Here is a 27,500-nt window from a genome sequence, read left to right as displayed (position 1 = left end):
GCCACAGTGCTCCAGCTGTTCCTCTAACAGTCAAAGCCACGTAGACATCGACTGAGGGAACGTAACCATCAGAAATCAGCCAATAGGAAAGCCAGCACATGCTGAAACACTTACGCATATAAAACCCATACACATGTACAATCACACACACACACACACACACACACACACACACACACACACACACACACACACACACACATACACACAGAGAGCTGTACACACACAGGGTGTGTAACTCACCGTTCTCCTCAGGTGAGCCCAGTGACACACTGTCCTGTGACAGCGTCGTCCAGCTCGATTCCTCGTCGCTGTGCGGAAGGTTCTGGATGCGGTTGAGCGCCCGGTCCGTTTTAGCACCCGTGCGGGGCCGATCCTTCTTCGTCTCTGGGGAGGAGGAGGAGGAGGAGCCAACCGACAGCAGAGGTGTGTCTTCGGGGCTGCGTGGTTTCCTCGGCGATGGAAGACCGGCATCCTCCCGCCCCTTCAACAACGGCTCGGTAATGTCATCGTGCGCCTCTGGCTCGTCTAGCTGTGGGTCGTCGCTGTGTGACTCCAGGAAGCTTTTCACCTTCCGACAGGGCGGGGCCTTGCCGTCGAGGCCGTGCTCCGTTTTCTCTGACAGGATGAGCAGGTCATCGTCAGCATCCTCCTCAAACGCATTGGCGTCGGACTCGTGACTGAGGTCCTCCTCGTTGATGCGGTCGCTAAGGGAGTCGCTCACGTCCTCGTCGGCTTGCGCGTCCGTGCCGTCGTCAGACTCGGTCCTCCTCGGGCTCAGCGAATCGGCGAGTGGCTCGGGGTCGGAGACGACCTCGTGACCCTCCGTTTCGGCCTGGTCCTCGCTGGCCGTGTTCTTGTTCTGGTCCTGAAGCTCGGCCGCCTTGCGCAGCTGGTTGGCTCCGTTCTTCGCCAGCTTGAGGTTGGATGCAGCAGTTGTGAGGGACGAAGAGGAGGAGGACGATGAAGACGACAAAGGTGGCGCCAGGCCATCGCCGAGCCCCATAGCGCTCTGGATGCTCGTGAGCGCGTACTTCTTCCGACACTTTGGGGGTGTAGCTTGGCCTTGTTTGATAACATCGCCGCTAAGCAGTTGGTTGTGAGAGGTGCGTAAGCTGAGGGAAGTGGGCGGAGTTGCAGAGGGCCCGTTGCGATTGGCTACATCCACTGAAGGGGAGTTACGTGGTGAGGGTACACAGACTGACATCATGACTGACAGGAAAGAAAGAAAAACAATGAAAGATAATAAGTAAACATCTAAATATAAAATTATATTAAAGTAATCCTTTTAAACTGCATATGTAACCTGTCATAACATCTAAAAACTCAACTAAAACGAGTGGTACAAATTCAAAATGTATAGCTGTTCTGGGTTCAGTTTTCATATGCTGAGTATAATCCAAATCATTGACAACAATATGCAGTTGAACTGTTCCAAGGTCAGTGGCAACAAATCACTTTCCTAAAGGCTGGCAGGCAGCACTGACTTCAAGAAATGCAGCAGTATGTCACAACCCACAAGAGTGAGTTATTGAGTTTACAATCATTCGTCTTGAGGGAACTGCGGTGACTCGCGTTTGAACGGACACAAACCCAGAAAGTGAATCAGGGCATCCGAGAAACGTGAGTGGCGGCTTCCTGACAGTTTTACACAAATTATACAAATTCTAGCCACCAGGGTCATAGGTAAAGTACACACTAAGATCAGCATAGAAGGCAGGATGAAAGTGACACAGGCACACACACAGATACACAGAGACAGACAGAGGCACGTACACACATACACCGAGAGAGACAGACTCACCTTGGAAGGGCTGTCGTGGGCTTGTTTAATCAACACAGGTTAATGCTGGAAATCTGTGAGATCAAGCATTTAAAAAAGTGAATTATCGATGCCCTACAGATGTGCTGCAACCTGATGTTTTTGAATGGCTGAAGGATGAATGGGTGTTATTACATTGCATTTTTAGTATTACAAAAATGCTGAAACATACTGAAAATATTACAGTATGAAAACATTTCATTTCTCAATGACCAATTTATCAAAACAGCTAGATTGACCTAACCGTTAAATTAACCAAAGCACAATGTGATCAATTCTAACTATTTCGACTCGGACCATCATTTTTGTTGTTGAACCACTTAAGAGAACATACAGTAGAGCAAAATACCAGCTTATCATTGTTTAGTGCTTTTCTAAGATACATGCAGGTCCTGTCTTTATCAGAATTTCTCATACTATGACAATTTTAATCACATTTTACAGCAGAAACAAATACCGACACACATTCTAAGCAAAAACAATAATAATTACCATCTAACTTGTCATGTACTACGGTGGCCAGGAAGGGGTCCATAATTTCATTTCATTTTTTAAAATTATTTTAGTTATTATTTAGTTATATTATTTTGTATTTTTATTTTCTCAATATAATTACAATATCTGTATATAATAACAATAATTGGTCACACCAGCCTTTGCTGCAGTTACTATCTACTAGTCTTTTAGAATACATACTAATCAGGTCTGGATCCTGACACTTTGCCCGTTCATTATGGAAAAAGCACTCTCAATCTGTCCGCAGATCTGAATGAGGTCTGGGGTTGTACTCGTCCGCACTAATACACTGAGGTTCTTGCTTTATAACCTCTCCTGTGTAGCTCTGGCAGCAAGCTAACGCCCGTGGTCTTGTTGGAAGATCAACCATAGTCTCAGCTCTCTTGCAGATGGGATCAGCGTTTCTTCAAGGACCATCTTTTATTTGACTCTGTGCTCTGGGTCTTGGGTTTGACTCTCTGCTCTGGATGGTAGTGTCTTGATAACGACCAGTGTTGCGATTGTGGCATAACAAAGTGCTTCAGTCTCATCAGAACTGAGTACGTTTTTCCAGACGTTTGCTGAGTCTGCCTTTTGGCAAATTTCAAACATGAGTTCATATGGCTTCTTCCCAAACGGCTTTTTCTTTCTTGTCCTCTGTGGAATGTCTGAGGAGACCCGGGCGCTGCTCTTCCCAGCTCAGCAGTAGATCTCTCCAGCTCCTTTAGAGGAACCTTCAGCTTCTCTGATTGTTCCTTAATCACCTCGTCCAGCCAGAACTGGAGATTTGCCTTGTTCTTTTAGCATTTTAATGACTAGTAATTAATCATTTAGTAATTTAATGGTGTTGTCCTGCAATTCAAAGCATTGGGCATATTTTTCCACAGCCACACTTTGATGCTTTCTTATAATTTTGTCATGGACTTGTTTTAATAAGTCCTTTCTTTATACGATCTTTGTATGGTTTTTTTTAACTGATGCATTCAAGTCTAAAATGACAGATAAATTAATTGCACTTTTTGGACTTATTGGACTATTTAAATAATAAGCCTGTGTGTAAGCAGCAGCCAAGTTAAAACAGGGCATAACCACTTCCTGTAGCATGGTTACACTGTAGAGTGTACAGCTAGGTTACTGTTACAGACTTGTAACATGACTAGTAAGTAGATACCAGAGATGGACACTTGAGTGACTCGTGAACAACAAGAGTCAGGCCGTAATCCAGGCGCTGTGTGTGAGCTATAGAAAAAACATTTTACAAAACCGAAGGATGCAATGTGTAAATAATGTGGGAAAACAAATTAAAGACACCGGAACACCACATCAATCTTCATAAGGCGCCTAAAACACACCCAGATGGGTTTGTATAGTTTACGTAAGCCATTACAGATAGCATAGTAGACACAATTAGTGTAGGAGCTACTTATAAACAACATATATAAATAACATATTAAACAAACATAATAAGTCTATATAAATAGTATATATATAATAAAGTATAATAAAGTATAACCGTCGTGTAACAAAAATAAGTTTTTGAGATGTTTTGAGGTGATTTTTTGTTCAAATAAAGTTTAAATATCATTCTAATATGGGAGCGCTACATTTTTTATTGGTATTGGCGATAAAAGTCCCAGAAAATACGTGGAAGTGGCAGGACGGCGGACAATAGGAGCTAAGGTAATATATAAAATAGTTATTTTCCATCTCATGTCCCTAAGCGTATCCTGGTATTGACTTGTGACTTGACTTAGACTCTAGACAAAAGACTTTTTTTTTTTTAGCAAAAATCAACCTCATTGAGAAATGTTAACATTCAACTTTATTATTGAACTCACTATTTCTTAAAAATGCCTTATTTTTTCCTATGAAGAAAGTCTGTTGGTGTGAGTTGAGGACACGTGCCTTAAAATGTCACTTTAGTGATGCTCGCTTTCACCCGCAATGTTTATACCAGCAAAGCCAGCAAAGTCCTGATGCTAGCACACACACTGCTGTATTACCTCGATGAATATTGTTTCGATATGCAATTGTTTTGGAAGCCGTCAACATGTAATATGTCACCCAAGATAAACAGCACATTACTGTCTGACAGACATTTCATAAACATGCACACACGAAACACTCAGAGCTGAACCAGCTACGTTAATCTGCTGCACTCACCAGAGAGCCGAGGATTCTGGGTATTTCCACAGAGCCTCAGGGGCCATGGTGCAGTCAGCGCATCGTGGGGGTACCAGCCAATCAGAGCGAGCCGCAGATAACGCCAAGGGAACGTTCCACCTCTGGTTCATTAACAAGTAGAAGAAAAAACTTTATGCTAATATGATTGAAAGCAAGAGCACTAGAGTGGATGAATAACACTGCAAAAGGGCGGGCTCAATCTGCCTGACACGTAGGACACACGTACATGCGTGTGAGTGTGTGCGTCTTTGCGGTGGGAATATGCACCTCGAGCGTGTAATCAAAAATAACGGGTGGAGACACACAAAATAGAGTCTCACATAACGCACACACACGGGCGCCATGGATGCAGGAACAAGTTGAAAAACAACTGAGTGCCGTTTGAAACCAGCGAGAGGCACAGCTAACTTGAGCTTGAAACCTTTTGAGAGCAAAGTGCTTCTGTTCCCTTTTTAAGCAATACTGTCAACAAACTCAGCCAAAATAAGGCGGAGAAAGAGACACAAAGCCAGCAGGGTTAGGGTGTGTGTGGTGAACCTTAATTGGACATGTCCAACTGGTGGTTAACCTCCAGCACCACACTCTGGCAGCTTCCGTGTCTCCGTCCCTGTCTACTTCACCGTCTACTTCACATCGTCCTACTGCTGCCCGTCCTCTTCTCTCTGTCCACATCCCATCTCCATGTCCCGGACATATCTACGTTACACTGAGTTCAACATCTCAAGCACATTTTCTTCCTTCTACCGCAATCCCCCACTTTCCCTCTCTCTCTCTCTCTCTCTCTCTCTCTCTCTCTCTGTTCCTCTTTCTCTCTGTGGGGATTGTTTGTTGGTATGAATATAATTGTATCTTGTGTATCTTTCCTTCAGATTTCACCCTCTTTTTATCCCTGAATCTAGGGGTTGTGGCAAATGTGTGCACAACTAACTAAATGTGTTAGTTCCATTTCAGGAAACACAAGCGTTTTTTATGATGGGGAAATAAGAACAAAGCTTGTCCAGGACTCCGATCCGTCCTCTAATTAAACCATTTCCTGACAATGTCCCTAAATAAAATGTCCAACGTCCCAAAGATGTTGAACATTTATTAATGTCCTGTGGTAACAAGGAGTAGAGACCATGGGCAGCCCTGGAGCAAACACTGGCCACAACGTCTGGTAGATGAAGACATTTATTTCCAACCCTGATACACACAATGATGCAGGACTTCATGAGCTCAGCAGCAAGCCCATTATATTCACCTAATAAAGGAAACTGGAAAATAAAGGTTCTTAATGTCCCTATAATTACACTGTGTTTGGTACTAACAAGTCCTTTTTACTAAAGCAAAAGTACCCCAAGCCATCAAGCCTGATTTTAAATTCTTGAGCGAGTGAACACCCATGATTCCTCACTGCTAAATGACTACTGGCCATCTCCTTGCACAAGTTTATTTAATGACAGGATTGGCTCGTACTGTTCTCTTGAAACCACATGTGATTGGCTGTCTGTCCGTAGGATCACAGAGCTATTACTGCATGGTCAACAATCATCCTAGGTGAGATCATTCAGATACATGAAATGTGTATCCTGTGTGACATTTGATCATGCCATAATAAATGCATTCCAGAAGTATAGGCTTTAACCACATACTCTTCCTGAACCCCCCGTCAACAACTCTCAACACTCTGGCATGAATCCAAAACTTGAGAGCCCTGTAGATTAGTGAGTATATCATCTGACAAACAGAGCAGATTACACAGTATCAGAAATGGCAATAGATTATTCTGTGACTTACAGATAGTCAATCACAGCTGATGTCTGGAAAACAGCAGTAACCAATTCATTCTCAGGTAACAGTTGCCAAACCTGTGCCCCACCCACAAGTGCCAAAAATACGCAAAACTGTTGCAGAAACAGACATGCAACAGCTATCTCAATAGTGCAGTCGAGTGTCTGGCTAGCTGCACTTTTTATTAATAACAGTCCATATTAATTACAAATGACTGTCATAAGGACCAACACCCAGTGCCTTTGATGAAGCTGGTACTAGTGCTAGGCAAATGCTAGAGCAAGGTACTTATGCTAAGCTAATGCTAGTGCTAGGTACTAATGCTAGGCTAATGCTAGTGCTAGGTACTAATGCTAGGCTTATGCCAGTGCTAGGTACTAATACTAGGCTAATGCTAGTGCTAGGTACTAATGCTAGGCTAATGCTTGTGCTAGGTACTAATGCTAGGTTAATGCCAGTGCTAAGTACTAATACTAGGCTAATGCTAGTGCTAGGTACTAATACTAGGCTTGAGAACTCAGTGCTTCTTTACACATTTTTAATTTCCTTTTATATTTTCTACAGTTATTTTCTAGGTTTTCAATGGGGCAGGAAGGGCCATATTTTCAGAATACTTTTCTGTTGTAGTTGTAGAACATGTGGAACTGTAGGTTATGGGAAACAGCGGGTGGTGTGAGTGGAGCTGTGTAGTGGAGGGTGGAGCCCAGGGGGTCTGGCGCCACTGCAGAATCACCCACACCCTGCTGATGGGCGTGAGAATTATGGGGACCGACCAGCGCTGGCGAGCCATGTGAATGTACACACAACACACAGAATGTACTCACACACTAACACACCATACACACTCACACTAATAACGCACCACACACACACACACACACACACACAACACACAGAATGTACTCACACACATAACACACCATACACACTCACACACATAACGCACACACACACACACACACACACACACACACACACACACACACACACACACACACACACACACACACACACACACACACACACACAACACCCACACATCATACACACTCACATACATAACCCACCCAAACCCACACACATATACTATATACACCCACATCATACAGGCTCATATGCACAGTGTACACACACACACACACACACACACACACACACACACACACACACACACACACACACACACGTGGTTTCCCCTCAGTTGAAGAGGAAGGGAACGGCAGCAGGAATTTGAGGGTGAGCTGAAGAATTCCTGGCATGTCTGTTTTGGAAAGCCTTAATTACTTAACAACAGGGAGAAAATGCACCACACACACACACACACACACACACACACACACACACACAGAGACACACACACACAAACACATCGTATCTTCCTCCCTCTCTTTCTACCTTTCACTCGTGTGTATTCATGCATCTGGAAGGTGTGTAAGCTCACCTGAGTGTCTTCAGGTAAAAGCTTGTTTTTTGTGGTAGGATGACCTGAAAGAGAGAGCAGTTAAGGATTACTTCAGTAACCCAGGACAAAAATGTGTGTGTGTGTGTGTGTGTGTGTGTGTGTGTGTGTGTGTGTGTGTGTGTGTTGAATTGTGAGATCAAACTACCTAAAAAACAAAACTTGATTTGTTTACATTGTCAAAGTTTGTGAAATGAAACCAAATCCTTAATGATCAATAAAGGTATAAAGCAGTAAAAGGCCCTGGTGATGGGTCCATACACCCTCCTGCTTTCTCATCCACTCAGAATGTGATTGGTTCATTCCAGAGCAACAGGACTAATGCAAGAGCCAAACCTCCCTCACCCAAGCACCAACGGGCTTCATCTCAAAGACGTGGTCTGTGGCAGGCTGCTAGAGGACCATCTCACACACACACACACACACACACACACACACACACACACGCACACACACACACACACACACACACACACACGCAAAATCACTCGCTCACTTTCTGTTCTTGTTGTGCTCAGCACTTTTCCACTGATAGCAACAGAGTCTCTGATCCCATTGGAGTGCACTGAAGCTTGAACAGAGAGAGAGAGAGAGAGAGAGAGAGAGAGAGAGAGAGAGGGAATGTTGAGAACCATCAGTGTGTGCCAATGCATGCAAACACACACACGTACGATGTTTGCACAGATGTGCTGGCAGTAGCCCATGGATTTATGGGATTTTGACTGGATTTTCTTTCCCCCTCACCCTCTGCGTGTTTGTAAGTATTTCTTTTCTTATGATGACATACGCTCTCTTGGAAAGTGCAGCTAATATGAGGGTCACTGGCACAGAATATAAAACCCTACGGCCTAATTACTGCTAGTCTTCCCTACCTCCATCACACACCACCCATACATACCTAGATATACCACACATACAGTTACATTTATTTCACTAAAAATGCCACATTTGAATGTATTCATAACCCCTGAAATTGTACCACATATGTTTGAGAAACTGCATACTTCTATTCCATTCCACATGGTCCTGCTTGAGGACTCTAAACTGTAATTATAAACTGAGAACTGAGAGCTGAACCAAAAGGTTCTTGAGTAAGTTAGTTAATTGCAAGTCATGGCTAACACCAGACTGCTGAGGACCTCCAACTCTATGTGACTGCTCACAAGATGGGCAAACGCTAAAAAGCCATAGCCTTGTGTTTACAAGTGTCAGTGGGCAACGTGCAAAGCATAATCAAAAGGAACAAGGAGCTCCCTGCTGTGAAAATCTCAAAAGGGCGTGAGGGAAGCCAAAAGTGTCTCCTGTGTTGGACGGAATGGTAGTGTGAGTGGCCAATCAGAAGATCCAAGTACTGCCAGTAAGGGCGTCCTGACAAATCTGAGCAATTCTGGTACCAACATCTGAAGGCAGACACTCCAGTGGACACGACACACGGTTGCTCTCCATGGACGGTCTAGAGTTCTCAAGCCCAAGAACATCAAGAACGCTTGCCTGGTCTTTGTAAAAGCTTGGCTGGGCAATGAAGAAAACTTGGCACTGATTGATTCTGAGATGAGTTGTTTGGACACAGGTGAAGGAAAGGAGACGTATTCAACTCCAAGAAAACCATCCCCACGGTCAAGCACAGTGGTTGGAGTGTAGTGCTTTGGGTGTGTTTTTTTCAGCCAGTGGTTCAGGGAACCTTGACAAAGAAAACAGCAATATGAGAAAAGAGGATTACATTAAAACATAAGTGAGCAGAAAATCCTTGGGTCGCATTAGACCTTCCAACAAGACATTGATTTCAAACAATGCGGCCAAACTGGTCAAGAAATGGTAGATAAAAAAACAACACCAATATTTCGGAGTGGCCCAGCCAGAGGCCAGACCTGAATCATGTTGAGAATTTGGTGGAGAGAACTGAAGACCAGAGGAAGGCAAGGAAACCTCCCAACCTCAAAGACCTGGAGATAGTTAGTGAGTGGCCCAAAATCACAGCTGAGATATAGAAAAACAGTTAGCAATCAAAGGAACAGCTTACAACTTTTACAGTCACTATTTATATACCTTTTCTCTCCGATCATCCTTCTAATTTATTTAAGTAGCAGGAAGTCCCTCCTTAGGACCCTCCTGTTGTCATATTGTGTATACTTTAGTCTAGTCTATTTGCTGTTTGTTTTGTGTATATTTGGTCATCTTGCTATTATGTATGATAACGCTACCCTGCAGCTGCACAGTGATTACCTGGGCCTCACCACATTTTATGCAATGTAAATTTATGCAAATGTATGCAAATCTATGCAAATGACAAAACCCTTAACTTGACTTAAAAACCTGTTTAGTAACTGTTTACTATGCTTTTATGTCTGTTCCAACATTGTGTGAACCAATGGAAGTTTCAGGTTCACAATTTGTGGCTAAGTATGCGTTACTGTGGATATGTGATGTTTAACGTCACAAGGTAGCTACTAAGTCTGGAGGAAAGACAACTGAATGAAACATTAAATACGCTACGCTGGCCATGATGAAGATTGCTTCTTTCATATATTTGTAGGCTAGCTAATGTTTCGCAAAATGCCAATGATTAAATAGCTTATGTAGACAGCGCTACCAATAATATTAGGCTTATGAAACACTTCAAAGACAAATGTAGAAATTAGTATAAGTGTATAATGATGTTCTAGTGGTGTTACTCTCAAGATTTTTTTTGTATTTATGTAGCCAGTTAAGGTTACAAATAATATGAGCTTAATTATTATGCTTTATATATGTATTTGATGCTGTATTTTGATGGTGTAGATAATGTTCTTATGAAAAATTATTCATTCAGCAATCCATATTCATAAGAAAGCTCCACACACTGCACAGAGCAGGGCTAAACTAACTAAACAGGTTAAAACTAAATACTTTACATATATGTAAAATATGTGTCATTTTCATTAATTATCCACCCCAGTCTCCAAATCTGACCCCTAGTTGAACTAAAAAACTAATAATAAATCAGCTATTTTTGAAAACCTGGTTACAGCCCTGGATATACTGTACCTACATATGTCACACATATGTACCTATTTATACTACCATTACTATCCACATATACCACACATACATACCTACTTATAGTACAATTACTATCCAGATATACAATACCACACATACATTTTAGAAATTAAACAGATGACATTTTCATAACAATAATAGTGACAAAAATGCCCATGGTTATCAGTACTAGTGTGATATTGTTAAACTTGGCTGAAAATGTTTCAAAAGTACTATTTTAGCATTACCATTATTATTCATTATTAATGAGGATTATCATTACTGTATTATCATCACTATTATTCTCTCTCTCAAAAAACTGCATTGCTGTCCTGGTGGACATTAGACAGATGTGTGTAGTGTTTGTCCTGGTGGACATTAGACAGATGTGTGTAGTGTTTGTTCTGGTGGACATTAGACAGATGTGTGTAGTGTTTGTTCTGGTGGACATTAGACAGATGTGTGTCGTGTTTGTCCTGGTGGACATTAGGCAGATGTGTGTAGTGTTTGTCCTGGTGGACATTAGACAGATGTGTGTCGTGTTTGTCCTGGTGGAACACATTTGCAATCAATTCAACATATTTAAAATAAATGAATATGCTGGTTGGGTAACTAACCTACTTAATGTGTTATTGTGTGTATGACCATGTGGAAAATATGCTGAAGAAGGTGATCAAAGCAATTAGCCTACAACTATAATTATTATACATCTATGCTATTCACTGAAATGTATTAATGTACAATAGCCCACTTCAAGTCTCCTGTCTTAATCCTCAAGTCACAAAATAATCTCAGGTATTGACCTTCATGTCTCTGCTCTATAATATGAAATTACAAATAGCCTACTCAACCTGTCTGTAGATAATCTTCATTGAGGAAATTAAGAAGGTTAAGAAGACTAGCAAAAACGATTATTATTATTAATATTAATATTAATTATCAGGTTGTAAAAATATTAACATGTCAGAAACCCAGGTACAAAAAACATGGAATTTCCTTTCCACGTATTCAATTCCAATTTCTGTGAACTGGCAATGTTGTCTTGCTGTAATTAGTTTGTTTCAAAGCTAAGATTAGCTTTCTAGCTAAACAAAAAATGTCCAGTGCCTTTCAAGTCATCCGGCTGAAGTCCACGTCAAGTCTCAAGATTTGAATAGCATTTTGCCAATGCCAAGCAGGTCTAAGTCCTTTCAGTCGGACTTGAATCAGCTCATCCGTCTCAGGTACCCAACTCTGCAGGCTGACTGGCCTACTTCGACCGCGTCAAGACTCTGTCAAGACTTCGTATCTATTTACCTCAGACTTCAGACAAACAATGCTGCCACAGCATCATTATACTCTAAAATCCCTACAGGAGGAGGAAATAAATTTGTCTAAACAGCATTCGGTTTCAAGAATAAGCAAACGTAGACAGAATTCATTCTCAATGGACATTCAGGCAGCTCTGTGGCTAAGGAGAATAAGATCTGGATCTACGATACCACTGACAGCACTGACCCCACTGACAGCACGTAGGATATTTTCAAGAGTTGGTGACACTAACCGCTTCAGTTTACATTACTAACAAGCTGTTAGCTACATAGACAGACACACCATGACATCCCATTCCAAAGTTTCACTCACCCATTCCAACCACACATTAGACTCTAGTGCTCTTCGAAGGCTGAAAAATCTCTCAGTATGATGTCGCACTGCCTGTTTTTACTGACACAAACCAAACCCATGTTTCATTATGTGTTTGGTAGACTCTTGATAACGTTGGCTGATGCTGGACAGTATTTAATGTGAGTTTTTCAGTGTAATAATCAACCATGATTCAAATAAAAAATTGAAATGGAAATACTAACAGCCTGGAATTTTACTGTGGTTTACAATGAAAGCAGTAATCTTGACACCCCTACATTTAAACCACACACATATTTAACACACTAAGTGACATATACATGGCTACATATACCACACATACATATAAGTACATATCAATTCTGCATATACCATGTTCATATTCTTTCATACACACTGCAGTAAACAATGACAACTGCTAAAACTATTACCATGTTGTGGCTGTAGTACTAGAGACAGATAATCAATCAGAGCCAGGAGGTGTGTCTTACAAGTGTCAATCACTGTTTGGGTCCACCCACACTCTCCGGCACATTTCTGACACGAAACACGAAGGTGAATTTTCAAAAAAACAAACCACAAAGCTATATGACTGCAGTGGCTACACTAACACTCCGTAGTGCTTTTCATGCTGTGGTCAAGCTAGTGTTAGCTTGTTTCTGAAGCTAACACTACTGGTTAGTGTTGTTATATTTTGAAGCTACTGAAAACCTTTGTTACGTCCCCAGGCAGTTGTATCAGTTTGGTGTTTCTCCTGGTGTTAGTGTGCCTGTGTTCTCACAGCTAAATGTTCTCAGAAGTGATATACTGCTTATTCAGCATGATTCATGACAGTTTCTGTTACAAATAACAATCTAAGCCGCGATGACAAATCACAATATACACAGAGATCTCTGTGGAGAGTGACCCTGTGTAGGGAGGGGCTTTGGGGGCGGGGCTCGGGCGCATCAGAGAGGGCGGGGCTTTGTGCTCCACTCTCTTTTCAGTCAGACCAGCTGCTGTTTTAATGGCACGGTCATTCAGCCTCCACCACCACTCCATCAAATTCCAAAGAGCCATCTTATTTCATTCTTCAGCTGGAACCTCAGCCAATGACACTACACTAGAACCTCGACCTTTTGAACAGGCCAATCGGGAGGCCCCGTGGTGGGCACATCTGTGGGATTGGTGTCTCCACAGGAGAAGCTTTGACACATGAGCAGTGCTGCAGGGCACCAGACCAACCACCCAAACCCCCCCCCACCCCCCCGCCCGAGCCTGGGGACAGTGGCCTTGTGATAACTGGCGTCTCAAAGGTCATGGTTTTTTTTGGCTCGGCTTGGGTGTGAACTGGAGGCATATGACAACTGACCATAAGTGGATCATGGGAAGAGAAAGACTAACAGTCCCACTTCCTTCCTCTCTCTCTCTCTCTCTCTCTCTCTCTCTCACACTCTCTCTCTCTCTCTCACTCCCTCTCTCTCTCCCTCTCCCTCACACTCTCTCTCTATCTCTCTCTCCCTCTCTCATGTACACACACAATGAGCTGGAGGTCGCAGAGGAGCTGTAACAAGACCAAAAGATACTTCCCATTCCAGCCAGATAAACAGAGAAAGAGAGAGAGAGAGAGAGAGAGGAGAGAGAGAGGGGGAGGGGAGGAAGAGAAGGAGGGGTGGTGAAGGGTGAGAGTGACAGAGAACAAACAGGCATCAGTAAATGGCTGATAAAACTTCAAGGCTTCCAATTAAACTACCCTCTCTACTGTAAAATGTCCATAACAGTTTCTCTGTGCCTGCACACATGTATGCACACTCCTACGTCTGAGTGGCCCGCCCACTCACATGGCCCCACCCTGCTGACTTAACCCCACCCACTCACTAAACCCCTTCACTGTGGGTCTAGGGCTGCTAGTTCTAAACGCTCAGATTGGAGGCTGCCATACCTGCAGTGCAACACCAGCCAGGCACTCATAACTAGTCCTAGTCATTAATACACACACACACACACAAAAGGGGTGAAAGGAAGAGATGCTATTTGCCTCACCTCCGCATTCCACATACACAAAATGTGTGTGTGGGTGTTGCAAAAAAGTTCTATAAACAGCGGCAGGACATAAACAACCATTGTTAGGGGCCCTTCCTCTGACAAACCCAGGACCTAATGTCCTGCCTGCACTGGTCTCCGCCTGCCACAGGACTGGAGGCTCTCATCAGCATTCTGGTACAGTGCGTTATCATTCAGAACGCGAATAAATATGGAACCTGAATGAGCATCAGACGCTGGGGGAGGGGGGACAGGGGGACAGGGGGACTCTCCGCCTCCGTTGGGGATCCCTGGGCGTCCCCTGGGGACCGCCTCTCTCCACCGAGTGGAGGAACGATGTGGAGGGTTGGCGAGCTTCCCGGAGACGATGCCAGGACCACTGGGTTCTAAACACTGGGGACGTCGAGGCTGTCTTCTCTGCTCTGGCACGGAGACGAGACGGCTCCCGCACGCTACCCCAGATGGGGGCCAGCGATGGATGCTCACCCACCAGAGTGCAGTTAAAACAGATAGAATCAATCCCACAGCTCCCGCTAACTTGGTCACTGAAGGATTGTGCACCCAGCACTTCGATCCCAAGTCCCTCCATCCAAAAGACATTTAATTTAGCTCTTCACCTATCCTTCTGTGTTCCTTATTATGAAATGACTGACAGGTTGTCTTGAGATAGTCCTGGATTGGTTAATGCCGCATGTCGCAACGACTAGCTGCTGATTACACTACCCAGGACAGCCGAGACATTTTGGCTTTCTGTTCGAAGCTTTCTGTTTGGCTTTCGGAGCTAGTATTTCTACTGCTCTTTGATATCGATACAAAAAGACCCCTTATTTACCCCTGGTGTGGCGCAGCTAGGAAGAAGAGTTCAAAAGGCTGCGCTAACCCTGCAGTCAGAAGCCAAACTAGCGGGTGAGAAGGGAGAAGTGGAGATCACGTCGACCGCGACGAGAGTCTGTCAAATGTGAAGCCAGCCGCCAGGGTTAATAGACACGCGATCTGGCCTGATCCGAGAGAGCTGGAGATTCCTGAGAAGACATGTCTCCCTGTCCGAGCCCCTCGCCGTCTGTGATGGGTATGAATATGTAGCAGCAGTAGAACTGTCGAGAAACACACGCATACACATGGGCGCGCACTGTCACACACACACACACACACACACACGTGTGTGTACGCAAACGTGCTACTGCAAGCCGAGGCTGTCAGCCACTTTGACGTTGTGTGAGATGAGAAATTATCATAAAACATCCAGCAGTCACCTACCACATTTGAAACGCATGCGCACAAACACACACAAACGCATAATCACAAGGGCATGTTCAAAGGGCCCAGCACAAATTCACACGCACAAAGAAACATGGTGGCAGTTGAAAAACGAGATGCAATCTGACGCACTCAATGGGAAAACAAGAAGATGCAAAAAAGAACCGAAGATTAAAGGAGGCGAATGTGCTGATGGGAGCAGAACACAGCCCTCAGAAGTGTGTGTGTGTGTGTGTGTGTGTGTGTGTGTGCGTGCGCGTGTGTGTGTGTGTGTGTGTGTGTGTGTGTGTGTGTGTGTGCGTGCGTGCGTGCGTATGTGTGTGCGCATGTAAAAAGGAAAAAAAAATTGAATAAATAAAATAAATGCAAGCAAACAAAGTCAGTTATTTACAATGTACAGAGAATGTCAAGCAAGGACAGAGAAATGCAAGGAGTGAGAGAGGGAGAGAGAGAGAGAGAGAGAGAGATAGAGAGATAGAGAGAGATAGAGAGAAGGAGAGATAGAGAGAGAGGGAGAGAGAGAGGGAGTGAGAGAGGGAGAAAGAGAGGGAGAGAGAGAAGAGAGAGAGGAGAGAGAGAGAGAGAGAGGGCGAGAGAGTGTAATCAAGTCAGAACGAGGGTAGAAGGTTGCTTAAAGAGTTGAAGAGAAAGCGTGCAGTATTAAAGAACAAAGGGAGATGGTGCAGGATGAAGAGGTGTGGGCCGCCGTGTGGGCCGCATGGGCCGTGTGGGCCGCCGTGTGGGCCGCGTGGGCCGTGTGGGCCGTGTGGGCCGCCGCGTGGGCCGTGTGGGCCACCGTGTGGGCCGCCGTGTGGGCCGCCGTGCCCTCTATCCTCCAACACTGACATGCAGCACCATACAGTGGTGGGAGGATGTGACTGATGCTCCAACATGCAGGTGAAAACAAAGGTGATGCCAGATATTGTCAGACCAGAAATTCAATCACACTGTGCACACATGGGTGTGTGTGTGTGTGTGTGTGTGAGTGTGTGTGTGTGTGGTCTTTCAAAGACAGCACAGCATGTCTGTTTATCGGTTCATTTGCACAACGCTGGTGCCAAAGATGCCATAGACATGATCCATGTAGCTCCATGCAGGCACAGGCGCACGCACACACACACACACACACACACACACACACACACACACACACACACACACACACACACACACACACACACACACACACACGTGCATGCACACACCATGGCATGTGAATGAAAGGGGTGCCTTTTTATTTTATAAAAACAGATCACATGGCTGTCTGCTTCCAGCAACAACAGACAGAGAGTGTATGAGAGAGAGACAGAGAAAGAGAAAGAGAGAGATAAAGAGCACAAACACTGTCATATTGTTTGTCGTGGACACACACACAGCAGTTTCATAAGCCAACACACAAACACACAAACACACAAACACACACACACACACACACACACACACACACACACACACACACACACACACACACACACACAGGTGAGCTTTGGAGAGAACATGGACTCTCTGTGCATCTTCAACCCAGACAGCTGCACGTTTCCACCTATCTGACCACGTCTGATCAGGCCTGACACAACAGATCCGGAATCAGTGCTAATGCAGCCCAGACAGATCTGACTTATTCTAAGCCTGTGTGTAAAAACACTGCGTTAAGAGTGTAAAACGTGTCGTGTGCCCAAGTCTACACAACACTAGCAGTCACCAGGCAACAGTGTTTTTGTCAAAGTCAACTTTATTTATATACCGCTTTTTACAACACAAAGCGCCTTCACCAATGTACAGGTCCCCATCCTAACACCCTCCCCCCTATTTCCAGACCTCACTCACATTTTCCCCAACTCTGCGAGTCTTGAGTGGGAGGCGTGATTCGGTCCCGGCCACCGTGCTGTAACCTAGACCCTCCACCGCCTGCAGCTCTTGTGCGAACACAGAGGTGTGCACGGCCTGCTGGGTAGGGTTGACAGACCCACAACAAAATCCCCACAGTGTAACCCGCGCTGGCCTAAAAGCAGGAGTGGGCGGTGCAGATATGGGGTTTCCTTTCTGGAATGGAGGAAGCACTTATGAGGAGTTCCTTAAACAAACATGGTGTGTTGCATATGACTGACATTAATCCCGCACACACAAGTCGCCCTTGTATAACATCTGGCTAAAATTTGTCTCAGACCACTTCTGAAAGACGTTTGAGCCATCGAACTATATCTGTCTTTGGCTACATTTAGCCTACAACTCTGTTTTATGTGGAAAATACATTACTGGATATGATCCTGATTCTGAAGTTGCATGAATAAATCAGGTGTAAACTGGGTCTGTTTGTACACACATATACAAATATGAGGCAGTTCACTACTCTATATGCACCACAGCCCAGACCACTGCTCCCAGACTGCTTGTGATGGGGTCCATCCCCTTTCCTGTTTTCAGAACCAACACCAATAGGTTCTTTCCTTCCATGGTTCTCCTTCCAGCAGCAGGAACCCTGGAGCCTGCCTAACCATAACCATAACCATAACCATAACCCTAACCAGCACCATAACCATAACCATAACACTAACCATAACCATAACCATAACCCTAACCAGCACCATAACCATAACCATAACACTAACCATAACCCTAACCCTAACCATAACCATAACCCTAACCCTAACCATAACCATAACCCTAACCATAACCATAACCATAACCATAACCATAACACTGGCCCTTCCTCTGCCTCAGCGCCGAGCCTGCGATATGGATGTCCACCACACACGGTTATGCCGGTCGGTAACACCGACAAACTCAGGCCTAACTTTGATATGTAAACCACTTCCTCGTGGTAGCTATTAGAAATAAATAAAATGTGAAATGTATTTGTTTAATGTGAAGAACAGCACAGGATAATCCAATATAATAAACATTTGTTCATTTACTTTTTAAAAGCCTTTAAGCTCGCAGGTCGTATTTACTCTGAACACCTGTAGCTTTAGTAGAAGCTAATAAGAAGTCATATGTTTAATGACTATTAGAATAACTACTGTAATAACTAATAACACAGACTCGGGACACAACAGCTAATAGCAATAACAGGTCAATATGAACAGAATGAAGGAAAACACAAACACGTGAGAATGTTGCACTACTGACTAACACAACTTCCCTGAAGTGCAATCATGCAGTTGTTCCCTATCCGCAGTTCCTTTCTCCTTTAGGAAAGTAAACAGAGATCTAATTAGCGATACAACCAATAAACCCCGAGGCTTAGTCGTGAGTTAGACCAACCCTAACTACTTCAACATCTCACTATGCCTGGTGCAGGGGCGCGACCACAGCGCCGATAGGGACGCAGACGACGGTTTTCACCACGCCAGGACCAAAAAATAAGAAATAAATCTAGGTGTCGAACAGTGACAGTAGAGAGACTAACAGAACTGGATTAGAGTCCAAAGGCGCGAGGAAAAGGGGGGAAAGAGATGTTAAAAGACCCCGCACACCAAACAAAGCTCCAACAACCTCAAAGAGGTTTAAGCAAACACATGTGAGATCTGTCACACAAACACGGGGTGCAGTATAAATAACACGCACGCGCGCTAAAGGCACGTACGGGTGTCTGACGCCTCGCGCTCACATCACAGCACGCGCCGCACATCTTTAGTTTTACATAAGCGTGTGTGTGTGTCGGCGTCTCTGTGTTTATATAAGCTAGAGGTGCAACAGTGACCAGCAACTGACTCATTAATTTATCCACCTAAATATGTTTCCATGAGTATATCGTCAAGCGGTGTAAAACAATTACACTTGTACAGATGCAGGTTAATGAGGAAACATTGGTTATGTAATATAGGGTCTTATGGTCTAGTGTTAGTGACGATGGTGCACGTTTGTGTTTGCTTGTTGTCCGTGTGACTTCTCAAAAACGAGTTTGATAACTGTTTCGTGTTGTCATCGAGATTTCGACAGGTAAACAAATGTGGTTTGGGCCACACGCGGGCCTATTGCTGTGGTCTCGGTTTCTCCGTTTTTAGTTGTCTGGGCCCGCCGCTTGTTTTGTGGATGATGTATTCATTATTATTCAGATATGGTGTTGGGCGATAAGTGTTAGTCACCGGAGCGAACCCTCTTTGATCAGCGTCCAGGACCTTGAGCGAACCTCAGGATCCTGATCCCATAGCGGCTATAAACACACGGCTAAATGAATCCGAGCAGGCGAGCAAACAAACACCGATATCCCGAACTGGCAGTGATCGCTACAGTTCAGTCTGGAAGCAATTTAGACGTGGAAGGGGGAGAGATTTCTTTTACAACAACTTGACTCTGGGGTGCAGCTGCATATCTGGGCACTGGAGCCTGCTGTTTGCAAGAAGTCAATTTGGCACGATCACTATATCTAAAGTGCATCAGACGTTTAAAACGCCAACACGATAGAATTGCATTCGGCACTGTGCTCCTTTCTTTATTGCAGAAAACAGGGAGACCGAAGCCAGTGGAAAATGGTTATAAAACATGTCTGCGGGTCGCGCGCTACGGCCGTGTGGGTGCCGCAGCACGAGCGTCGTAAACCCAGACCTGGTTCGGTCACCACTGCGGTTCTTACCTCGGCCCGGCGGACACAACAGCGCCGTTTGTTGACGAGGTGCGGGCCAGATATGAAGTTATTTCAGCGTAAATGCGCCACTCGTAGTGCAGAAAGAGCGAGGTAGACCCAGCCCGTGATCGGTGGCACTACAGCACTGGTACTGGTACTGGTACTCAGGAGGGGGCTGCAGGCTTGGCCCGCAATAACACACAACGCAGCCTTTACTAAACACCACATCAAAACAGCAGGCTGCACACCGTCCATCACAAACACTCACACATACTTGCACACGTCTCAGGTTCGGCTCCGAATTCCAATATCTGTCCACCGAGAAACTAGCGAAGTCCTCCCAGTCCTCCCAGTGTCGACCATTACGACCAGTCCAGTCAACAGCTGGTGTCTAAGACCAAGTGTACAACAGCCGTGCACGCACACACGGACACCGAGTCGGTCCGGTTCGTCGGTGAACCCATCTGCCGAGACGTCTGCTCGCCTTCTGTTGGCTATGAAGGGCGAAACATCTCTCAAGTTTCCATCTTTACCCAGTACGCGTTAACGCTGTTTGCTTTGCACAAACGGGACATTTAAAACGTCATCCAACGCAAAGAAGGGCCGATCTCGCGTCGGAGCGAAATTATTAAAATATCATCACTTACCTCAAGTGTCAGCTCGCGCACTCGCTCCCCTTTTTTCTTTTCCTCTTCTGTCTCCTCTTCTCCTCCTTTCCAGATGTCGCTCGTGCCCCGCCGCTCCGGAAGGGAACGATCCAATCAGGTCACGTACATTCCCCTTTACCAGAGGGGAGGGAGAGAGAGAGGGAGGGGGTGAGAGAGAGGGGGGGGGGAGAGAGAGAGGGAGAGAGAGGGAGAGAGAGAGAGAGAGAGAGGGAGGGGGAGAGAGAGAGGGGGAGAGAGAGGAGAGAGAGAGGGAGGGAGAGAGAGAGGGGGAGAAAGAGAGAGAGAGAGAGAGAGGGGGAGAAAGAGAGAGAGAGGGAGGGGGAGAGAGAGAGGGGGGAGAGAGAGAGAGAGGAGAGGGAGGGAGAGAGAGAGGGGAGAAAGAGAGAGAGGGAGGGGGAGAGAGAGAGAGGGCAGGGGGAGAGAGGGGGGAGAAAGAGAGAGAGAGAGCGTGAAGAAAAGTTTGGAGAAGCAGAGTCCGGATAATAAACACACGGAGTGTAAAATATGCGGCATTACCACACCAAGAAAGAAGTCCAAATAACCAGGCCTGATATTCTGAAGCATGTAACGATTCATACCTCTTATATCCGGTGCTTTTGCTTACAATCATTTTGTGCTTTTTCCAACAATTATCAGGACAGAAGGATAGATATTTTACTGATTCTTGGTGGGAAATTAACACAACCTCGACTAAGTACATAACCTACACGCAGAGCAACACAGCCCATATCAACTCTTGTGTATTACTACAGGATGAACATCCAATCAATTTAAATATGACTTCATACAGGCCTGGAAAGGTGTGTGTGTGTGTGTGTGTGTGTGTATGAGAGAGGCTCTTATTTCGGACCGCTGTATTAAAATTGAATTGTCTCGTCATGTCCATATCTATTCCTGAACAGGCGGGGTGAAAGGCTTTGCTATCATTAACCATCTGTGCTGTTCCTAGTCTGCCTGGCTCGTTGGCAGCTGTGAGCTTTGGCTAGGTCTTTGTGTGTGTGTGTATGTGTGTGTGTGTGTGTGTAACCCCTGACCCCAGACTACAGCATGCTAAATTAAATTCACACTGCATAAATACTTCTGACTCCATGTCAGAAGTATTTATATGCACCATATCCTGATATCATGTTTATATTCTGCCATGTTGACGTTACATCTCTTCATTTTGTGTACTGATGTCCTGAAATGCCACTGATGTCCTGAAAACCTCACGTGCGTATCGGACATCCACTCCATCTCCTTTTCACTTTCTATATTTATCCCCAATCACAAATGGTCAGTGTGTCACAGAAAGGCCCCCTGTTGCTATAACAACTGACAGTGTCCACACGTCCCTTTTCCCCTCACATATGTCCTGTGTACGAGCCCTACAACACTGGTCGGGCTTTCTAAACGAAAACTGGGTTAGTTTTGTTTATTTTTCAGGCTTTGGAAACATATCAATGTGTTTATATATTTATATTAGGTTTTGTTTTATCAACCATACTTGGTGCTGTGTAGTAGTGTTGATGTGCAGTACTTTTAATTGTCCCGAATCACTAGTTCAAATGATTTATTCAACAGCAAAAACATGCAAACAGATTTTATCTTTAAATATATACTTTATACTTGTGCTTCTTTCTTCTGCTGTAATCAGGTCATTTCCCTGCAGGATAAATAACGTGATTTATCCATTTTGGAGTTTCTCCAGACAAAGCATTGTTTCAACATCAGTCATCTGCTCTGAGTCCAGTACGGGAAGTTCGGTAGCACCCACAGGACTGATGCCCATGACACCTTGCCCCTGATTGGATGGCAGGGAAACTCAAAGCCCCGCCCACTAGCCATTATTCAGTGCCTTGGTGTCTGCACTGACTGTAGTAAATGTCAGTGATTATCCTTAAAACAGCTACAAGAAACAGAAATACTTGTTCACCAGGACACTTTGAGTAGTGACAGGTCATGTTTTTTAAGATCCCCCTCATTTTTGCTTTAAGAGAACAGCTTCTAATTTAAGGAATCATTGGCTTTCAGCATATTTAACTCAAAAGCATTTGAAACATTTCGATTGCATTTTATATAACTGTATGTTGACACAAGACAGCTACTAACTCCACACACTCATCAGAGGTTAAGACTTTGGGGGGGAAAAACAAACAATGAAAAATATGAATTTGTAAACCCAAATAGAAATTTGGAATAGGGATGAAAAAGTCTTATCTGGCTAGACATGTGAGCAATGTGGGAAACTATGTCAATTTTTATGTTTCATGGGTTTGGAAAAGATAAATCACTTGGGTGTGTGTTTCTTGGAGTTACAAGCAATGCCAAAAATGACCTCCCCATTGCATAATTGGGCATAACTCCGGGGCATCACTTTCTCACGCCAGATCTGAATATGAAGAATGAATTCTGGGTAAAATCTGGGCAGCCTTAAGGCAGACATGCCCCCCCACCCCCGTCTCAAGTGCAAATGCGATGGTGATTTTCCATTTAGCCAGCTGAGCGCTTCACGAGGACACAATAGGAATTAATGAAGACCTCTTGTGCACATATTTATCGTGATTGATTACACATAATTACTCTTTCCCCCCTGTAATCTCCTCTAGAGGAGAAGGAGATTCTAGGAGAATTTCAATCCTAATGAAAGCCTACTAATGAGCTACAAGGTAGCTAATCACCAGACACTGCCGGTATGAAGCTACATACTATACTGTAAAATCATACTTTAATGTCATACCATACTTTCATGCACTCTTTCATATATACTCTTACAACAACCCAAACAACCAAGATCCTTAACCCTTCAATCAAAGGTTACTTGTGCTAGCGTTTGTAATACCCTCTAACTACTGCTGAGTGACACAGCATTCTTAATCCACGTGTACATGTGAACAAATGCAGCAAACATAACATCCACATACTGCTCTCTGCTTCAGTAACGTAACCCGGACTGAACGATGCCTCTCAGAAGGGCACGTTATCTGACAGGGAGGAGGGATGATGGTGCAACATTTCTATATAAATCAGGAGATTCACAGAACTTCACCACCCAAAGATCTTGTTGATTCTGCTCCTATGAACCAACAATGATCAGCAATAGTTAGAAAATGTGCTCATCACCGTCTTAACATTGATCAGTTCTGAAGATTTAGGCTCATTTGCTAGAATAAAGTAAATGTGTTTTGAGCACCATCACAGATTAGCAACAGGATTAATAAAAAATCCCCCACCATTCTTCAAACAATTATATGGATTATACGCGTTACACAGGTACTACAGAGGTATAAATATTATACATACATTAAATGTTGGATTATTATAAACTTAAGACCATTCATGACCAATTTGAACCAAAGGTCTGGCAAACAAAACATCCTGTTTACACAAAAGTTTAATGAGTTGTGCAACACATCAGGATTGCTCACACACACACACACACACACACACACACACACACACACACACACACACACAGTCATGTCTTGACTGTGCACGCAGAACAAATGCCCATAGCACACGGTGGCTGTGAGTCATCTGGTGAAGTCCTGGCTCACTCCCAGTTCACACGGTGGCCTGTCTGAACCTGCACCACTCGACACGGCTGGGAACCAGGGAGAGTGCCTGTCAGGCTTAAGACAGTCGTGACCAGTCGGGATCCACTGCTGTCAGGCTCAAGACAGTCGTGACCAATCGGGATCCACTGCTGTCAGGCTCAAGACAGTTGTGACCAGTCGAGATCCACTGCTGTCAGGCTCAAGACAGTCGTGACCAGTCGAGATCCACTGCTGTCAGGCTCAAGACAGTCGTGACCAGTCGAGATCCACTGCTGTCAGGCTCAAGACAGTCGTGACCAGTCGAGATCCACTGCTGTCAGGCTCAAGACAGTCGTGACCAATCGGGATCCACTGCTGTCAGGCTCAAGACAGTCGTGACCAATCGGGATCCACTGCTGTCAGGCTCAAGAGTCGTGACCAATCGGGATGCACTGCTGTCAGGCTCAAGACAGTCGTGACCAATCGGGATCCACTGCTGTCAGGCTCAAGACAGTCGTGACCAATTGGGATCCACTGCTGTCAGGCTCAAGACAGTCGTGACCAATCGGGATCCACTGCTGTCAGGCAAATTGTCCCCCCCTATTCTGTAATCCCTTACTCAGCTCATTAAGGCCTCCATGAAACAAATCAAGTGTTTCAACAACTAATAGTTGTGGATGACTTGAGGATGAGGTCTGGGAGACCCAGTAATAGTACACACACGCGGTGCTGCAGAGCTATGGACACGCAGGTCGACAGTGGCAGCACACTACTGCCCCCTGGTGTAGAACCAGACATGCAGCACCATTTCTTATCTCCTGATAGTAAACACTACTGTTAACTGTCGATCAAAGGGTGCCCAGTTCTAGCCCAGGTCTTCTGCTTATGTCCAAATCCAGAACTGGATGGTAAGCCAAACATGGAGGAGAGTGCCATTTTGGTTGTTAATGTTTGTGGATTATGTATTTAAATATGAAAATTAACAACTTCTGAATTATTTTACATATCTCTTATAATGTGAATGAACATTAAAGCAAAAAGTGTCCTTCGAGTTGGCCGTAAGCGAACCACAGGGTGTCCCAGCTGAGAGAAGGGGTCGGTGTGTTTGGTACAAACAAGGACGTGAAGAGAGGCCAGTCTGCGCCACGACTAACTCCAACAGCAGCGATTAGGAAAACCAGGAGCGGATTTGGAGAGCGGAGCTGGACTGGACTCCTTCTACCTTGTTGCTTTCCAATCCCTCCCATTAACGGCACATTGTGGTATTCTCCTTCCAGCCGAGTCCCATGGTCTTTTGGCAGGTTCCTAGCATTGGCCTCTTAACGATTTACATTTACAGCATTTTGGCAGAAACTCTGTCCCCAGCAGCTAACAGAAGGCAGCTCTACACACTACACATGCATCACTTCTGCACCGCCAACGTTGCCGTCTAAATGCTCAGCCGCATCTAGACCTTCTCAGATCCAGATCCAGTGTGCTTAGGCCCCGGAGAGATGTGTCCGGCCTCCAGTCGCCTGGGGGTAACGGATAAGTTAAATGTGCATACGAGTTCACCAGTTGTAATAATGAATGATGTAGTCGCAATGACCTGGTTTTCCAAGCAGAGCTGCAGTGTTTAAACGGAGGGCGTTCATCATCGCCCTCATAAAGCAGAGCCGTGTTAAACACGGAGGCCCTGCCGCTTACCGCAGTCACTTCTCTTTCCACACTGCAGACGAAGCAGCTCCTTTTAAACAAGTGAGCCTGCACTTTTGCCCTCAGACACCAAAACAAGACATTTTCTGTCTTTTTTAAGTGTAAACACTAAAACCAAAAAGTAAAGACGAACAGCAGCATGACTGGTCAGGAACCTTGTGCACAGAGGACATTTCTTTATGAGGGAGAAACAGCAAATATCACATTTGGAGAGACATTTTCAGGACATGTGGTTTGTAAACAAATGGCAAGGAAAAAAAATTCAATACGGTCACTTTCATCGAGACTAATGAGAAAGTCGGATAACTCTCCTCCAGTCTAATTACCATTTATGCAAACAGTGCAACCCAGTTCTCAACGTTTTAAAAGAACCGACACCTTACCCACTACATTGTGGGTATTGTGACATTTCTTTGCAATAGTACTTACACATTGTGAATGTCTATGCTGTTCTGGCTCAACTTTGGCCGTTTCACTTTTAAAACAAGGCTAGACCGCCACATCTTGAGGTGTGAGCGTGTTGGGGGCGGGGCTATCGGAGGCACTGTTATGGTTCGACAAATTGGTTTATTGGACCTTCAACGCAATACTCCAGTCATAGCAATTGATGCATATCATAGCAGTTTGCTCAACTATTGCTGGTTTCTTTTAGTTGTGAAGACTGACATCATTCAGTCACAAAAAAACGCAAAAAAAAAAAAAAAAAAAAAAGAAACCCCCAAAACATCATGAAGGAATATTTTGTGTGCAGCAGAACGCTGGCCCTGTTAAAGGGAGCAAAGTAAAGGCCATTCGCCTCCTGGTCGACTCCGTCTCCTCCTCCGTCTTCACTGGCTTTCTGCTACATGATGGTCTCGGCGACCTCGCTAACGCGAGCGCGTTTTCAAACCCTGCCGCTTTCTACAGGTTCAGCCTCGCACTGGGTTCAAACACAGCACAGCGCAGGAGGGAGTCCGCTTCGGGACGCAGGACCCAAACGGGCTGGAGGATCGAGACCAAGCCGAGGCCATTAGCCCGTAAAAAAAGACACCGATCGCAGTGCTGCTGCCGGCTCGTACTACACTCGGGGCTGCGAAGACTTCCTAGGTGAGCAATAAGCCCGCTGAACTACAGCTCAAACCAGCACATCCGTGTGTGCACCCCACACCGTGTGACGTGTTCTCCCTCCACCCCTCCTCATACCAACAGGGGCTGCCTGGTCGTTTAGCATCAAGTCAGGAGTGTAAACACCCGTTTTTCTCTTTGTTTACTTTTCAGATCAAATATAACATCACTGTTGTCATTATTATTGTTACATCGAAGCACAACATTGTTTCTTAAGGCATCAGCACAGACAAAGCTATGCAATAAAATAAACCCGTAGAAAAAAAAAAGAAGAACTTTTACTATGTACATTGAATCAGAT

The 27,500-nt window shown here is 44.7% G+C and overlaps 2 protein-coding genes across 3 annotated transcripts in view; both read right to left on the bottom strand.

Moving 5' to 3' along the window:
- apbb2b (amyloid beta (A4) precursor protein-binding, family B, member 2b) overlaps positions 1-21,013 on the bottom strand; it is a 42,983-nt gene extending 21,970 nt beyond the window's left edge. Inside the window, exons 1-6 of the mRNA XM_076992497.1 lie at positions 20,865-21,013; positions 7,713-7,756; positions 4,481-4,602; positions 1,805-1,857; positions 244-1,212; positions 1-23 (exon numbers count right to left, since the gene is read on the bottom strand). The exon at positions 1-23 is cut by the window's left edge and continues 6 nt beyond it. Of these exons, the coding sequence (XP_076848612.1) occupies positions 1-23; positions 244-1,210 (990 nt within the window). The 5' untranslated portion in view covers positions 1,211-1,212; positions 1,805-1,857; positions 4,481-4,602; positions 7,713-7,756; positions 20,865-21,013. The remainder of the gene's footprint in view (positions 24-243; positions 1,213-1,804; positions 1,858-4,480; positions 4,603-7,712; positions 7,757-20,864) is intronic.
- A 5,629-nt stretch (positions 21,014-26,642) lies between these two features.
- uba6 (ubiquitin like modifier activating enzyme 6) overlaps positions 26,643-27,500 on the bottom strand; it is a 57,739-nt gene continuing 56,881 nt past the window's right edge. For both annotated transcript variants that reach the window (XM_076992485.1, XM_076992486.1), the window contains exon 33: positions 26,643-27,500. This exon is cut by the window's right edge and continues 222 nt beyond it. The gene's annotated coding sequence lies outside the window, so the exon portion shown is untranslated.

This window comes from Brachyhypopomus gauderio, unplaced genomic scaffold, assembly GCF_052324685.1.
Source record: "Brachyhypopomus gauderio isolate BG-103 unplaced genomic scaffold, BGAUD_0.2 sc94, whole genome shotgun sequence".
NCBI classification, from domain to species: domain Eukaryota; kingdom Metazoa; phylum Chordata; class Actinopteri; order Gymnotiformes; family Hypopomidae; genus Brachyhypopomus; species Brachyhypopomus gauderio.
This window is presented reverse-complemented; position numbering and strand designations above follow the sequence as displayed.